This window comes from Mercenaria mercenaria, chromosome 15 (genome assembly GCF_021730395.1).
Source record: "Mercenaria mercenaria strain notata chromosome 15, MADL_Memer_1, whole genome shotgun sequence".
Taxonomy (NCBI): domain Eukaryota; kingdom Metazoa; phylum Mollusca; class Bivalvia; order Venerida; family Veneridae; genus Mercenaria; species Mercenaria mercenaria.
This window is the reverse complement of record NC_069375.1, coordinates 35,422,981-35,439,632: the sequence shown is the minus strand read 5'-3', so window position 1 is coordinate 35,439,632 and position 16,652 is coordinate 35,422,981. Positions and strand designations below refer to the sequence as shown.

Here is a 16,652-nt window from a genome sequence, read left to right as displayed (position 1 = left end):
GACATGTCGCGCGCAAGACCCAGGTCCGTAGCTAAAAGGTCAAGGTCACACTTAGACGTTAAAGGTCATTTCTCATGATAGTGCATTCGTGTCCGGTCCATATCTTTGTCATTCATGCATGGATTTTAAAATTATTGGGCATGAATGTGTACCACAGTAAGACGACGTGTCGCGCGCAAGACCCAGGTCCGTAGGTCAAAGGTCCTAAACTCTAACATCGGCCATAACTATTCATTCAAAGTGCCATCGGGGGCATGTGCCATCCTATGGAGACAGCTCTTGTCTTTCACAGTTGTACCTATTTCTATAGCTGAAGTTTTCACAAAACAGTAATAAGACAGCCAATACAATAATGCATGACTTCAATGAAATAGCCCAAATTTCCACAACATGACAAAAAAAAAAAAACATTTTCACAACACACTAATAATATGGCAGTCACCGTAATAATGCACGAATAATGCAAGAGCTCACACTTTCAAAGCATGGCCAAAGTAAAAGCAACATAGCTAACATTTTGGTTGCTTTCTTCACGTTACAACTCGAAATGTTAAAACAAACACTAACTTTTCATCGCAGTTCTCACCAATTCCGAATACTTCTTAATTGCATATCAATAAACGATCTCTACGGTATGCTAATTACTAATAATTTGTCTCAAAAATCCATAAAAATGAGTACTCTGAAGTGACTAGTGGTACAAACGTATTGACATAAGATTTTTTGCAAGATACTCTTATAAATAACCAAAATTATTAGACAGAAGACAGTACGTTGGAACGCTTTTAAAATAATGCAGAAAATTTACATTATTCTTGCATTTTTTCCAATATCTAACTTTTATTTTCATCCACTTCATCATTTTTCAGTGTCATATATACATTCATGCCAAACATGGTGGAAATGAACATGTTCAAAATTTTCACCTCAACTATGGGACAGGGCGAGTAGCTTTAAAAACCAAATTTTTTAAACATATACTTATATTTTCATTGCAATTCTATTCTTGAAAAACATCTCCATCCCTTGGTTTACATTTAAGCAAATCAAAGCTTCTGTGCTTATCACAACTTCACACAATTCAAAATCAATCTAATTACAGTATCTTTCTATTGTTGTTTTTCTCTGATTATGCTAAAAACTAATAGCACCATCTGAAAAAGAATAAGTAAAAGACGACCGAGCTAAAACTACTGAAGCATTTACGCTCGATAAAATATGCACACCATTTATTTACTAGTTCATAAGTATATACATAAGTATGTAACCAATTTACCAACTTATTAAGTTTCCTTCAATAGCATTTGTTTTTTTTTTCATGGTGAATTTATATTAAACAATATTAACAAATAGAATAACGCTTTAAGCAAGAAGCACCTGCATAGTCAGAAAGAAAAAACAAATAAACGCATCTATAAGATATATGTTATACAAACCTTCTTGTACACAAGTACCATAAAACTAACTGAAAATATATACAAAACAAAAATCCTTTCAGAGATAATAGATTTTGATATAAAAGTTTTCTTTGTTTGAGCATTCTGACCAGACGGAGTAATTGTTGCACCATTTGCACGAACACGTCGTGACCTGACACTACCAAAATCAACACTGTGGTTACAGGAACCAAATCACAAAGGATTATGTAGTTCTTCACGTGCAATTTTGCTATATACGTAAATAGTCCGCCACTAACGATATTAAAAATGTTTACAGATAAATTGTAGCCAACATTACCACTAATTCATATACACAGTAAGCCGAAAATAAAACAAGATATTTTGTAATTCCGTAGTACCATATATCCTAAGCGTCGATGAGCCATACCATGGCAATAATCTTGGTACAAGATATTCTAGCCAAAATTAAAACTTTAAACAATATGAAATGTCTCATTTTGTGGAAACAGTATGTTGATAAATTCTAAGACATTCCCGTTACATTCGTCTAAATTTCAAACTCAAAATATTCATTTTGACAAAACACTACGGAAAATATATTTAAAAAATGTAATCAGCGAAATTGCCACTTTTTTGTTGAGTATCAGATTGAATGTCCCTTTCTGCAGTCCAAAAACTGAATATTCATCTGATTTTTCTAACGAGAATAAACAAATAATCAAAATACTTGTTATGCTGTCAAATATTCAACCTCAGCGAAGATTTATCAGTTAACAAACTCTTAAATAGTGCACTGAAAACATGACAAAATCGTGAATTGCAAGAAGAAAACGCGGTAAAATAATTATCCGGGAACTGGAGCAGACGATGGAAAACGTGAATAATTGCATTGGAGGGTATAACGTATAGATTATGAATAATGGGTTATATTTAGTACAGCCTGTTCACAGTAGCGTGAAGGTTATTGGAAACTGTGTGAGGGCAAATCATCCATTATAAATAGATCCATGTTTAAAATCATTCGAATCTTATCATTTTAACCAGTTTATGCGTATCTGTGCAAAGTTGGACTTAAAGCTTGTGGCCGTGGTTTGCATACTGAGGTAATGCAGTCAGGTATATTTATATTATTTTATAACAACTTATTAAAATCTTTAATCAATCTATAAGACTGTTATTATTTGCACGAAAGTATGAGATTGTAGGGAACCATATCAAAAAGTACGTTCTAAAATTAAGGTACTATTGCACGTTTGATAAGCCGGGAGTAATAGCGTAACGTGATTTATCCGGATACAGTTCAATACAATCTGGACTCGGTATACAGAAACGAAAATTGTTTTATATATTAATGGCAGCCCGTGAGTAAATTTATTTATATGCAAAATTTACTAAAGAAAAATATGATATTAAAACGTCTGACACATAAAATGATTCCACATAAATTAGCGTGTAATGCGCAGATCTCTTTATAGTCATGAGGAATTATGTAAAAATAAAAATTAGCACACATATATATTCATTACGAAAAGTGTGAGGTACAAATTGTGCAAATAAGTCTAACCAAAATAAATCAAGCACACGACTCTACCTTCTTTATTTACGTACATTCTGGAGTTTTGAAAAATCAGTGTTTAATCTAGAAAAATTTTGATCCGAACGTCATAGAGTACCTTAAACGAGGATTTCAAACTAAGATTGCAGACCAGCTACAACACTTTTATATTCGACTTTTTTTATAACACAGTGCGACCAAAAGTCGTACCTAAAACGTGATTTGAAATACAGACTTCTTAGCCTTACATTTCGGGAAAAAAGATTCAAACAATGCCAAATCATAGAAAGAAGTTATTTAAAATGTATAGAACCTTTATATTACTCTACAAAGCAGTTGTCAGTATACAGATATATCTATTTAGTTCCGAAAAAATGCCTGCATAAGGGAGTCACACTTTTGGACAGTTTAGCGCCTTTAAAAACTCACCATTTTCAAAGAACTGTTACTTAAATTCGTTTTGATTCATTTTCAAAAGTCTATACTTTTCGGCTCCAAACACAGGGTCAAGTCTTTGCCTAAACTTGTTGTCACTTGTAAAGGTCATCATATTGAGCCTAAGGACACGGTTAAATATCTAGGTGCAAACCTTGACCAGAGTTTGTCATTTGAGTCTATGGTTATGTATGTAATTAAGAAGGCCAATGCAAGATTGAAGTTTCTTTATAGAAAACTCGATTTTCTTACCCAGCATTCCAAGAAGTTATCGGTTATGTCCCTTATACAGTGTCATTTTGACTACGCATCATCTGTTTGGTTTTATTCTGTTACGCAAGAATTCAGTAACAAATTGCAGGTCACGCAGAATAAACTTATAAGATTTGCTATTTACCTTGATTCCAGGAGCAGTTTTCTAGCCGGAATTGGTTACCTGTGGCCTGTAGAGTTGACTATAACTTATGGTATCTTCTAATACTGCCTCATCTTGTATGTTAGAACATTTTAACCCTGCTGCTTCTGTTCACAATCATAATACAATGTACTATAGGTTTATAGTAACATCCGCATCATCCAGTGATGATCTATCTCGTACTTTCACTGACAGTAGTCGTTTCCTCTGTCCGATACGACGGATGCTTAAAATATTCTGAAGCAAAATGTCGTGCTGACAGGTATAAAACGTCGTGTCAAGTCGCCCTTAATCATGCTTTGTGCGAAGACACGACAAATCAGTAGTTTTATTTAATGCTATAATTGATGCCAGTACAGTTGTGAATTGTTACTAAGTACAGTGCTTTATTTTACAGATCAGCAAGTAAAAAGCAGTGTGCAATGGCAGTTAAAGCATTATATCTTCTCCCAGTACTCTCCATTGTTATAGGGATGTCAGAACAACTTAAAACAGTCTCCGTGAACACAAACATTGGGATTATCAATGGATTAGTGGAAGATGTAACATTTCTCGGTAAATCTTCCAAAATTCACAAATTTCTTGGAATACCTTTTGCTGAACCACCGATAGGAAAATTGCGATTCCAAAATCCAGTTCCGAAATCTCCACTCGAAGAACGTTTGGACGCCTTTAAACACAATAACGTATGTCTTCAAATGCTAGGACTATTCGATAGCAAAAGATTAACATACGATGAAGATTGCCTGTATCTAAATATCTACGCACCTGAAAGAAAACCAGAGGATGAGTTGTTGCCAGTTATGGTTTGGATTTAAGGAGGTGGTTTTACTTTTGGCTTCGCTGACATGAACGTAGGAGACCACTTGGCTATTCATGGAAATGTAATAGTGGTAACCTTCAATTATAGATTGTCTGTTTGGGGGTTTCTTGCGACAGGGGACAAAAATGCACCAGGAAATTATGGCTTATGGGACCAGCATATGGCTATAAAATGGGTACATGATAACATCGCCGCGTTTGGGGGAGATACGGAAAAGGTAACGCTATTTGGGGAGTCAGCCGGATCGGCCAGTGTTATGCATCAAGCCTTATATCCTGGAAATAAAGGACTTTTTCAAAGAGTTATAGGCCAAAGCGGAAGTGTTGGTAATTTTTGGGGAAATAATGGAAAGAATTCTGAAAATGCAAAACATCTCGGAGCTCTGGCTGAATGTGAAACAGAAAGCTCCGAAGCTTTAGTTTCTTGTCTACGAGAAGTGTCCGCTGATCTGTTAGTAGAGTTCGTTAGCAATGCAACATATGGATTGATATCGTGTCCATTTCCATTTCTACCTACGGTTGATGGCAAATTTGTTTCTACCGACCCTAAACACATTTTTGACAAAAACACAGATATCCCAAGCGAAATCGCAGACTTCTTTTCAAGCTTGGATATAATGTCAGGCGTTAATTCGGGAGAGGGTAGCTTTGGTTTTAGTCCATTTGCAGGAGTGACTAATGCCGAGGAATTTTCTCCGAACAGAACATTCTTTGAAGAAACTTTAGTGCCCTTGATGATAAAAGTCTGCGTTGGAGACAACGTACCTCGAATTGCTATAGATGGTGTGATACAGGAATATACAAACTGGGAAAGTCCAGATGATGGTAACAGTGTTAGAGACGAATTTGTGTCAATGTGGGGCGATGTATCGTTTACCAGAGACTTGTACAAGACACTGGATACGCATTCAAATGTGTCCACTAATCAACGTACTTACATGTATATGTTTGATATTGAACCTGAATATAAGAGTTCGTTCACGCCAGCTTCTTGGTTTAAGAAGCTTGGACATGGGCAAGATCTTCCTTTTACGTTTGGGTTTAAGAACCCTGAAGAGCTAGAAGAGATGTTTCATGCGTCACCGCGGAGATGGGAAGAGCGTCTTTCTGTAGATATTATGACGTTATGGACAAATTTCGCAAAAACTGGGTAGGATGTATATATTTATAGACATTTACTTTAAACACATCTAAGACAAAATGGTCACTCAGAATTAAAACGAATGGCGTCATCAATAATAATCTAATAATGTGTTAATTATGCAAAGTACGATGAAAAGTATGCAATTAACAGTCATTCCTATGTACACTTATTTAAAATATATTCATTATTTTATACAATTGTTTTGCATTAACTGTACTAAGTGGTATTGCATTCGTTTCATTTTCTTCCTATTTAGATGTGTATACATTGTAGTTCATATGAAAATTCGTTGACAACATTTTTTTCCTTCCTTCTTTTTTTTCTCTCTTTTTATTTCACATCAAAAAATGTGATAGTTTTGTAGGGTTTTTTTTTCCACATTTTATATGATGTTTGGGGTTTTTCTTCGGTTTTCTTTAGTCTGTTATTACTATTTCATGCAGACTTAAAAGCAATATTATTCGTTTTTAAATGTAATCCTACGCTTTCCCGTACTTTTCTTACATAAGAGTTTTAAGGGTTTTGGTGCGCGGATTACAAATAACGTTTATTCTTTTGTACATAATTTTATCTTCTGATATTTTCTAGATTTTATACAGTTTTCATTGTATTGCATACTGTTATGCCACTAAGAATAAATTTGTTCATAATACATTATTTCAATTTATGTCGTTTAATTCACTGTCTATGTTACATACTTAGGATGAATGTTCACATAATCATGTTAGAGGACATTATATTAGTCTGTCTGTTGCCAAATGTGTTAACCTTTTTCAGCTGTTGCAAGCTTGGTTTACACACTGACTACGCATGCCCGAATATGTATGAACCGTGATATCGGATTTCCTTATTTGGAGGTGTCACTATGTAACCGTTATCAAATTGAATGACTCGATTTACGATATAGTGTATTGACTGGCGATGTAGACTGTTCCAAATATGGTAAAATTTACTACGGGTTTATTCTGAAAAAAAAAAAAAAAAAAAAAAAAAAAAAAAAAAAATGTTTTATATGAGCCGCGCCATGAGAAAACCAGTAGATCTATATATTGTTTTTTCGAGCAGCCTGTCTACTGTAGACTGGAAATCGAGCATCTACTTTGGTAACATTTTGCTAGATAGATAGTTAGATATAGTCGTTATAAAAGTAAGAGTACCATGATTGACAAAATGTGTTAATATTATTGCTATAATTTGAAGAAAACCACCCTCACAGCTCAGTATATAACTTGTGAACAAACTACTGGTATAATTATAGATCTATAGATCTGTTAATTATTGATTTATTTTACAGTAACTATGACCTTATTGTTAAGCTATGTTTATTGTAAATATGTATATATGTATGACGAGAAACTGTGTACAGTTTAAGTCAATAAAATATTCTTCTTCTTCTTCTCTTTAAAATTGTTATTATTATTATTATTATCATCATCATCGTGAGTGTGAAAATGAATACATTCTACCGGAAACTTAACTGTATTTCAATACATCGAAATTTTTCATAATCCTTGATAACAGCTTCACTGCCTCTTCCTGTTAAGTCTTCTTTTCATGCATTTCGACGGGCTCTTGTATACCTAAGACACAATGCTCTGTGTTTTAATGAATGAATATATTTATTTTCAGTCGAAGTATAATACCATCACCTTTGTTCTCTTTTCAGAAATCCGAATTTGCCAGAAGACCTCGGGCTTGACTGGATTCCATACACCCTGAAACATCAACATTATCTGCAGATATCACCTGACATGACATCATCAAATGTGAAACAACGCTGGAACACGCGAAGAGCAAATTTCTGGGCAAATCTATTGCCACAAATAATAAAATCGGCAAGGTGTGAAGGATCTAAATATGATGAACGTCAAAATCAAGGAACGTGCCCTAAGGACCGAAACTGTTCTCCCTAATTCCCTCATTAAAACGACATCAACACAGAACAATGGACAACACAATATAAGATTGGCTACAGTGACAGTGGTAAAATTGTGTGTAACTATGACGACAGTTCAAAGTTACAAAAGTAGGCGGTGGAAATTTATACATTTCTTTACTCACATACTGAAAATTGTACACATAATAACGTTATTCGTTATTTCGATTATAACACTTGTCATGTCAAAATTATTCATAATGAAAAATGATGTCATTAAATTGATTTATAACCGCAGCTAGTGTCAAAATTGTCATACGAGAAAACCAAATTAGTGCATTTGCGACCAGCATGGATCCAAACCAGCCTGAGCATCCGCGCAGTCTGGTCAGGATCCATGCTGTTCGCTTTCAAAGCCTATTGCATTTAGAGAAACCGCTAGCGAACAGTATGGATCCTGACCAGACTGCACGGATGCGCAGGCTAGTCTTGATCCATGCTGCTCGCAAATGCACTATGTTGGTTTTCTCATGATGCGGCTAAAAGTGCCATTAAATTGATATATAACCGCATCTATTGTCAAAATTGTCGTACCATAATTATAATCGGAGGACCCTGTTTTCAATGATGAAAATGTTATATGATAGTGCACTCGAGTAAATAACGGTAAAAATGAGTATTATTTACATCATAGGTAGGTGAGTCCGTCAGGTGCAACGGTTATACGGGGAAACGTTTAAACGTACTTGATCATGCTGAATTCAAGCTCTCTTTATGTAGTAGATGCCAGTTTTGGGCTTTCCGAAAGCCAGGCGGAGAACGTCTTCCTTTGATTCAGCAGAAGTCACATAAACACAGAGACCCGAAAAACAATTAGTAATTATGTATAGATGCAGCACAATAATTTGATCTTATCCCTTTTGGGAATCTGCCGAAAATAGTAATTGCACATTTATGATGAAATGATTTTGCTATTTTTGTAAGTATTGTGAAATATAAATATAAAGTTAAGATCACTTTCACTGGTATGACCTTTTTCATAATTATGACTTGGCAGACATTGTTTGTCAATAATATCATATTACCAAATTTTCACTATTTAAAATCCATACACAGTATCTGCCATTTACAAGACCCTGTAGTCCATACATAGCTGACAGGGAAAACTCGGAGCTAATTTCTAAAATATTACCACATTTGGCGTGGTGGCAAAATGTTAGGGGAAAAGCAGGAGTCTTGTAATGCACAGTCCCTTGTACATCATCCTCTCCCCTAGCTATTCCGCATGACAAGTCTACCTGTCAACCCAGAAAAAACTGTACTTTTTAAGTTAATGCCATAAAGGGATGTAGTTTTAAAGGAATGTAATTTTATAGCTTTTTGTATGAATCAATTTAATGTAAATGTTCCAATATGAATCGCCTATTGTAAAATGTTACGATATGGTCACACTGTCATTTTTTAATTTTTTTTAATAATTATAACGTAAGTTGTAACAGAAGTTAACAAAAGATGTTTTAGCTCGCTAAAATGTCACAAGTGGAAAGCTAACACAAGGTTGTATGTCTTCAAAAGTTTCCACACAGTTGAAATGAATTAAATAGGAGTACTTAAGTACAAATTAATCACAACGTTTCTTTCAAGAGTAACACACAGTTTAAATAAAATAAAGCGAGGTATTTTCAGTTAATCACTATGTTCTAACACACAGCTAAAACCATCACTTAGAAACGTAACTTGTTTAAATATTTTTCCTATATTTTATACATGTTTTACAAAAAAAAAAACGTGATATTTAAATACTAAACTCTAAAAACACTTCAGATGGTGTTTGTCTCATATTATGATAAAGACGTGATTGACACTACCGATTTCAAAAGTTTCTAACTCAAAGGTGTAATAAAATTGCAATAAGACTACGACCAACCAATCTGTCAATATTTAAATTTAATAATATATACCGGCTGAAAAACATTATGTAAAAGAAACTACAAAAAAAATTGTGCATGATGACAAGAACAATAGAACTACGCCATGTAAATAATATCAAAGTTTATTTTTTATTTAATATCTGATTTTAGTTTGTGGCGATGAACATTGTATAATGTTTATGCCTAATAAATTAATCCCGAAATCTTTATCAAGGTGAGACATGGTAAAATCTACCAAATCATTGATTTAACAACAAATGTGGTCACAAAGAAATACAGGAACCCTAAAAATTATACAAAAGACGAAACACAAAAAATGAATAATTTTCACATAGAAACCAGAATTTTTACAGCATGAATAGTTAAGCGAAATTGTACAAATGCTGTCTTAATTTTTGGCATAATAAGAAAATCATAAACAATGAGTTCAATAACATTTTCAACTATGTTTATTAATATTCAAGTCTTGGATAATTATATGAGAAAACACTTATACAGAAAAAAGATTTATAAAGGCATAGACATATTTGATGTTCATAACAAAAATGTGGCATCCACATTATAAACAAAGGCAGTATTAAAACGAGAATGACTTCCGTTAACACAAGGTACCATTTGTATTTAAAGGTTCTTCAATTTATGCAGTTTCAAAAACAACACAAATATTTGAATCGAATGTTCAGAAGTGCACAGAGCACTGCAGCTACAACAAACCGAAGATCATAGACCTCAGGAAATGCTCCTTTATTCTGCAATGCGTCAATTTTGTACATCCGGGAGTCTTCGATGCAAATTCTCGCGCGAACGCCTCCGTATGTGTTACTCGATACTAGAATAAACTGGCCGTCAAATATGACATGCTGTGTTAAAGTATTAAAAAGTGCTGTCTTGTCGTTGCTCAGAATAAAATCAAACTGATTCAGTTCGACTTGGTCACATAAATAATGTCTTGTAATCAAATGTGTTTCAAACAATATCAACCGTTTCAAATTAATGTAAACCTTTCGGTACCTTGGCTTTCTGAAAGTTATGGTACGATTGCCAAAGGCCGGCTGTGCTGTTATATCATTAAATGGCGTAAAGTCTGCCTTTAGAACGGTTATGGTATTGTTACGTTCTAAAAACCATTTTCGCTTGACCATATTCTTTATGTTTTGCACAATATTCCTCGGTTCTATCCTTGATATTTCTTTCCAAATTATCACTAATAATGCGGTAGACATTTCACTTCCATTTATTACTTCATGATATATCTGTGCGATTGTCCAGTCTGCAGGCCATGGTGATTTCAGAGCAACAGGTATATCGTGTGTATAATATCTAGCAGGTGTTATCTTAAAAAGTTCAGAAACATTAAATGCCTCCTCCGAAGTAAGGCTGACATATACAGCATACGTTTGATCATACCAAATCTTGCTTACGTATGTGCATTTACCGGTTCTGTCTTGTAGCTGTCCTGAAGCGCATAAGACTGGTCGGCATATGTTTTTCTGAATAAGATAAGTGGATATCATTTAGTAGTTGTACTTGTAAATACCACTTAAAACTAACCCAAATATTACATTGTATTCAATTAATTTGCTGTAATATATTCGTAAAGTTTCTATGTAAAAACTATGCGTCGATGAAATTAGTGTTTGAAAAAAAATCTACCCCATCGATATTTTAGCAATATATTTCATATTTCTTGCAGCACATTTATGAAATTCACACTTTAAGAACAAGGTAAAGATTGCATACATCTATGTTGCCATTAGAGGCAATAAAAAAGGCTTTATGTCAGATTTACAGCAAAACTTGCTTCAATATTATCCAATATTATTCATAAATTTACTTTCGTTTACAGGTTATTTTGATATGTGATTCCCCACAGGGAGTATTGCTATGGAGTTACTTATCCTGAAAAGGTCTGCAGTATAACTGCTTATACATGCACTCCTTGCATATCAAGTTCTCATCCCCGGAAGTTCAGTAGTATAACGGAAAAAAAAGAGTATTAAAAATTTTCATTTAAACAACATATTATTAGATTGTTTAGTTTTAGTATATTCTGATAGAAAATGATTTAGGAAACAAAAATGGTATAAAGTTATATCCCAATCAAAATAAGAGACAACAGTAATGCTGTTTCTAATACTGTAAGAATCAGTAATAGTATTGCCGATACTTTTTGCAGAGACAACAGTTATATTGTTTCTAATCCTGTAAGAATCGGCAGTGTTATTGCTGATGCTCTTGGCAGTGACAACAGTAATGCAGTTTCTAGTACTGTAACAATACGCGGTACTATTTTCAATACTCAGTAATGCTGTTTCTAATCCTATAAGAATCAGCCCTGTTATTGCCGATACTCTTGGCAGAGACAACAGTAATGCTGTTTCTAATCCTGTAATAATCAGCAATATTATTGCAGATACTCCTGACAGAGACAACAGTAATGCGGTTTATAATCCAGTAAGAATCAGCAGCGTTACTGCCGATACTCTTCGCAGAGACAACAGTAATGCTGTTTCTAATCCAGTAAGAATCAGCAGTATTATTGCCGATACTTTCGGCAGAGACAACAGAATTGCGGTTTCTAACCCTGTAGGAATCAGCAGCAATACTGCCGATGCTCTTTGCAGAGACAACAGTAATGCGGATTCTTATCCTATAAGAATCAGCAGTATTATTGCCAATACTCCTGGCAGAGACAACAGAAATGCGGTTTCTAATCCTGAAAGAATCAGCAGTAGTATTGCCGATACTCTAAGCAGAGAGAACAGAACTGCGGTTTCTAATCATGTATCGATCAGCGGTGTTATTGCCTATGCTATCGGCAGAGACAACATTAATGCAATTTCTAATCCTCTAGTAATCAACAGTGATATTTTCGATGCTCTCGGCAGAGAAAACAGTAATTTGGTTTCTCTAATCATGTAAGAATAAGCAGTATTATTGCTGATACTCCTGGCAGAGACAACAGAAATGCGGTTTCTAATCCTGTAAGAATCAGCAGTGTTATTGCCGATACGTTTTGCAGAGACAACAGTAATGCTGTTTCGTATACTGTAAGAATCAGCAGTATTATTGCCAGTATTCTTGGCAGAGACAACAAGATTGCGGTTTCTAATCCTGTAAGAATCAGCAGTATTCTTGCCGATACTCTTGGCAGAGACAACAGTAATGCGGTTTCTAATCCTGTAAGAATCAGCATTGTTATTGCCTATGCTCTCTACAGAGATAACAGTAGTGCTGTTTCTAATCCAGTAAGAATCAGCCATATTATTGACGATACACTTGGCAGAGACAACAACATTGCGGTTTCAAACCCTGTAGGAATCAGCAGCAATGATGCCGATGCTCTTAGCAGAGACAATAGTAATGCGGTTCATAATCCAGTAAGAATCAGCAGAAATATTGCCGATACTCTTGGCAGAGACAACAGTAATGCGGTTTCTAATCCTGTAAGAATCAGCATTGTTATTGCCTATGCTGTCGGCAGAGACAACAGTAATGTTGTTTCTAATCCAGTAAGAATCAGCCGTATTATTGACGATACTCTTGGCAGAGACAACAACATTGCGGTTTCAAACCCTGTAGGAATCAGCAGCAATGCTGTCGATGCTCTAAGCAGAGACAACAGTAATGCTGTTTTACATCCAGCAAGAATCAGCAGTAGTATTACCGACCCTCTTTGCAGAGGCAACAGTAACGCGGTTTCTAATCATATAAGAATCAGCAGTAGTATTGTAATGCAGTTTCTAATTCTGTAAAAATCAGCAGTATTATTGCCGATACTCTTGACAGAGACAACAGTAATGCGGTTTCTAATCCTATTAGAATAAGCAACGTCATTGCCGATACTCTTGGCAGAGACAACAGAATTGCTGTTTCTACTCCCGTAGGAATCAGCAGCATTAGTGCCAATAGTCTTTGCAGATACAAAAGTAACGCTGTTTCTAATCCTGTAAGAATCAGCAGTGTTATTACCTATAATCTTTGCAGATGTAAGAATCTGCAGTAAGAATCAGCAGCCTTACTGCCGACAGTTTTTACAGAGACAACATTAATGCGGTTTCTTATCCTGTAAGAATCTGCAGTAAGAATCAGTAGCCTTACTGCCGACAGTCTTTGCAGAGACAACAGTAATGCGGTTTCTTATCCCGTAAGAATCGACAGTAAGAGTCAGCAGTATAATTGCCGATACTCTTGGCAGAGATAACGGTAATCCGGTTTCTAATCCTGTAAGAATCAGCAGTGTTATTGCCGATACTCTCGGCAGAGACAACAGTAATGTGGTTTCTAATCCAGTAAGAATCAGCAGTATTACTGCCAGTAGTCTTTGCAGAGACAACAGTAATGCTGTTTCTAATCCTGTAAGAATCCGCAGTAATAATCAGCAGTATTATTGCGATAGTCTTTGCAGAGACAACAGTAATGCAGTTTCTAATCCTGTAAGAATCAGCAGTATAAATGCCGGTAGTTTTTGCAGAGACAACAGTTATGCTGTTTCTAATCCTGTAAGAATCCGCAGTAATAATCAGTAGCATTATTGCCGGTAGTCTTTACAGAGACAACAGTAATGCGGTTTTTAATCATGTAAGAATCAGCAGTATTATTGCCGATTCTCCTGACAGAGACAACAGTAATACGGTTTCTAATCCTGAACGAATCAGCAATATTATTGCCAATACACTTTGCAGAGACAAAAGTAATACGGTTTCTTATCCTGTAAGAATCAGCAGTATTATTACCATTACTCTTGTCAGATACAACTGTAATGCGGTTTCCAATCCTGTACGAATCAGTGTTATTATTGGCGATACTCTTGGCAGATACAACAGTAATGCGTTTCTAATCCTGTAAGAATCAGCAGTGTTTTTATTGCCGATGCTCTTTGTAGAGACAACAGTAATGCGGTTCCTAATCCAGTAAGGATCAGCAGTATTATTGCCTATATTCTCGGAAGAGACAACAGTAATGCAGTGTCTAGTCCTGTAGGAATCAGCAATGTTATTATCGATGCTCTATGTAGAGAAAACAGTTATGCGGTTTCTAATCCTGTAAGAATTAGCGGTATTTTTGCTGATACTTTTGTCAGAGACAACAGAAATGCCGTTTCTAATCCTGTAAGAATCAACAGTGTTATTAACGATGCTCCTGGCAGAGACAACAGTAGTGCGGTTTCTTATCCTGTAAGAATCAGCAGTATAATTGCCAGTGGTCTTTGCAGAGACAACAGTTATGCTGTTTCTAATCCTGTAGGAATCCGCAGTAATAATCAGCAGTATTATTGCCGGTAGTCTTTGCAGAGACAACAGTAATGCGGTTTCTTATCCTGTAAGAATCAGCAGTATTATTGCCGATCCTCCTGGCAGAGACAACAGTAATACGGTTTCTAATCCTGAACGAATCAGCAATATTATTGCCAATACTCTTTGCAGAGACAAAAGTAATACGGTTTCTTATCCTGTAAGAATCAGCAGTATTATTGATTCTTACATTGATATCTTGTCAGATACAACGGTAATGCGGCTTCCAATCCTGTACGAATCAGTGTTATTATTGGCGATACTCTTGGCAGAGGCAACAGTAATGCTGTTCGTAATCATATAAGAATCAGCAGTATTATTGCCGATACTCTTGGCAGAGACAACAGCAATGAGTTTCTAATCCTGTAAGAACCAGCAGTGTTTGTATTGCCGATGCTCTTTGTAGAGACAACAGTAATGCGGTTTCTTATCCTGTAAGAATCAGCAGTATTTTTGCCAATACTCTTGGCAGAGACAAACAGTAATGCGGTTTCTAATCCGGTAAGAACCCTCAGTTAGAATCAGCAATATTATTGCCGATACTCTTTGCAGAGACAACAGTTATGCGGTTCCTAATCCAGTAAGGATCAGCAGTATGATTGCCTATATTCTCGGCAGAGACAACACTAATACAGTGTCTAGTCCTGTAGGAATCAGCAATGTTATTATCGATGCTCTATGTAGAGAAAACAATTATGCGGTTTCTAATCCTGTAAGAATAAACGGTATTTTTGCTGATACTCTTGTCAGAGACAACAGTAATGCGGTTCCTAATCCTGTAAGAATCAACAGTGTTATTGATGATGCTCCTGGCAGGGACAACAGTAATGCGGTTTCTTATCCTTTAAGAATCAGCAGTAGTATTGCCGATACGCCTGGCAGAGACAACAGTAATGCATTTTCTAATCCTGTAAGAATCAGCAGAATTAATGCCGATACTGCTGGCAGAGACAGAGACAACAGTAAATCGGTTTCTAATCCTGAAAGAATCAGCAGTAGTATTGCCGATACTCTTGGCTGAGACAAAGGTAATGCGTTTCTAATCCTGTAAGAATCAGCAGTGTTTGTATTGCCGATACTCTTTGCAGAGACAACAATAATGCGGTTCCTAATCCAGTAAGAATCAGCAGTATTATTGTCAATATTGTTAGAAGAGACAAACAGTAATGCGGTTACTATTCCAGTAAGAACCCGCAGTTAGAATCAGCAATATTATTGCCGATACTCTTGGCAGATACAACTTTAATACAGTTTCTAATCCTGTAATAATCAGCAGTATTATTGCCTATGTTCTCGGCAGAGACAACAGTAATGCAGTTTCTTGTCCTGTAGGGATCAGCAGTGTTATTGTCGATGCTCTTTGCAGAGAAAACAGTTATGCGGTTTCTAATCCTGTAAGAATAAGCGGTATTTTTGCTGATACTCTTGTCAGAGAAAACAGTAATGCGGTTTCTAATCCTGTAAGAATCAACATTGTTATTGACGATGCTCCTAGCAGGGACAACAGTAATGCGGTTTCTAATCCTGTAAGAATCAGCAGTAGTATTGCCGATACTCCTGGCAGAGACAACAGTAATGCGGTTTCTAATCCTGTAAGAATCAGCAGTATTATTGTCGATACTCCTGGCTGAGACAACAGTAATGCAGTTTCTTATACTGTAAGAAACAGCAGTTTTACTGCTGATACTCTTGAAAGAGACAGCAATAATGCGGTTTCTAATCCTGTAAGAATCAGCAGAACTATTGCCAATACTCTTGGCAGAGACAACAGTAATGCGGT

General features: G+C 35.6%; 1 protein-coding gene across 2 annotated transcripts; it reads left to right on the top strand.

Annotated features, from left to right (window-relative positions):
* Positions 1–2,365: 2,365 nt before the first annotated feature.
* On the top strand, positions 2,366–8,669 carry LOC123550979 (acetylcholinesterase-like). Of its 2 annotated transcripts, none has more exons than XM_045339529.2 (3): positions 2,366–2,503; positions 4,203–5,777; positions 7,438–8,669. In XM_045339529.2, the coding sequence occupies exons 2-3, from the start codon at positions 4,654–4,656 to the stop codon at positions 7,682–7,684; spliced, it is 1,371 nt and encodes a 456-aa protein (XP_045195464.2). In that variant the 5' UTR covers positions 2,366–2,503; positions 4,203–4,653; the 3' UTR covers positions 7,685–8,669. The 2 variants fall into 2 exon arrangements, with proteins under 2 accessions (XP_045195464.2, XP_045195474.2); XM_045339539.2 differs by having other exon boundaries at positions 2,372–2,516.
* Positions 8,670–16,652: the final 7,983 nt, after the last annotated feature.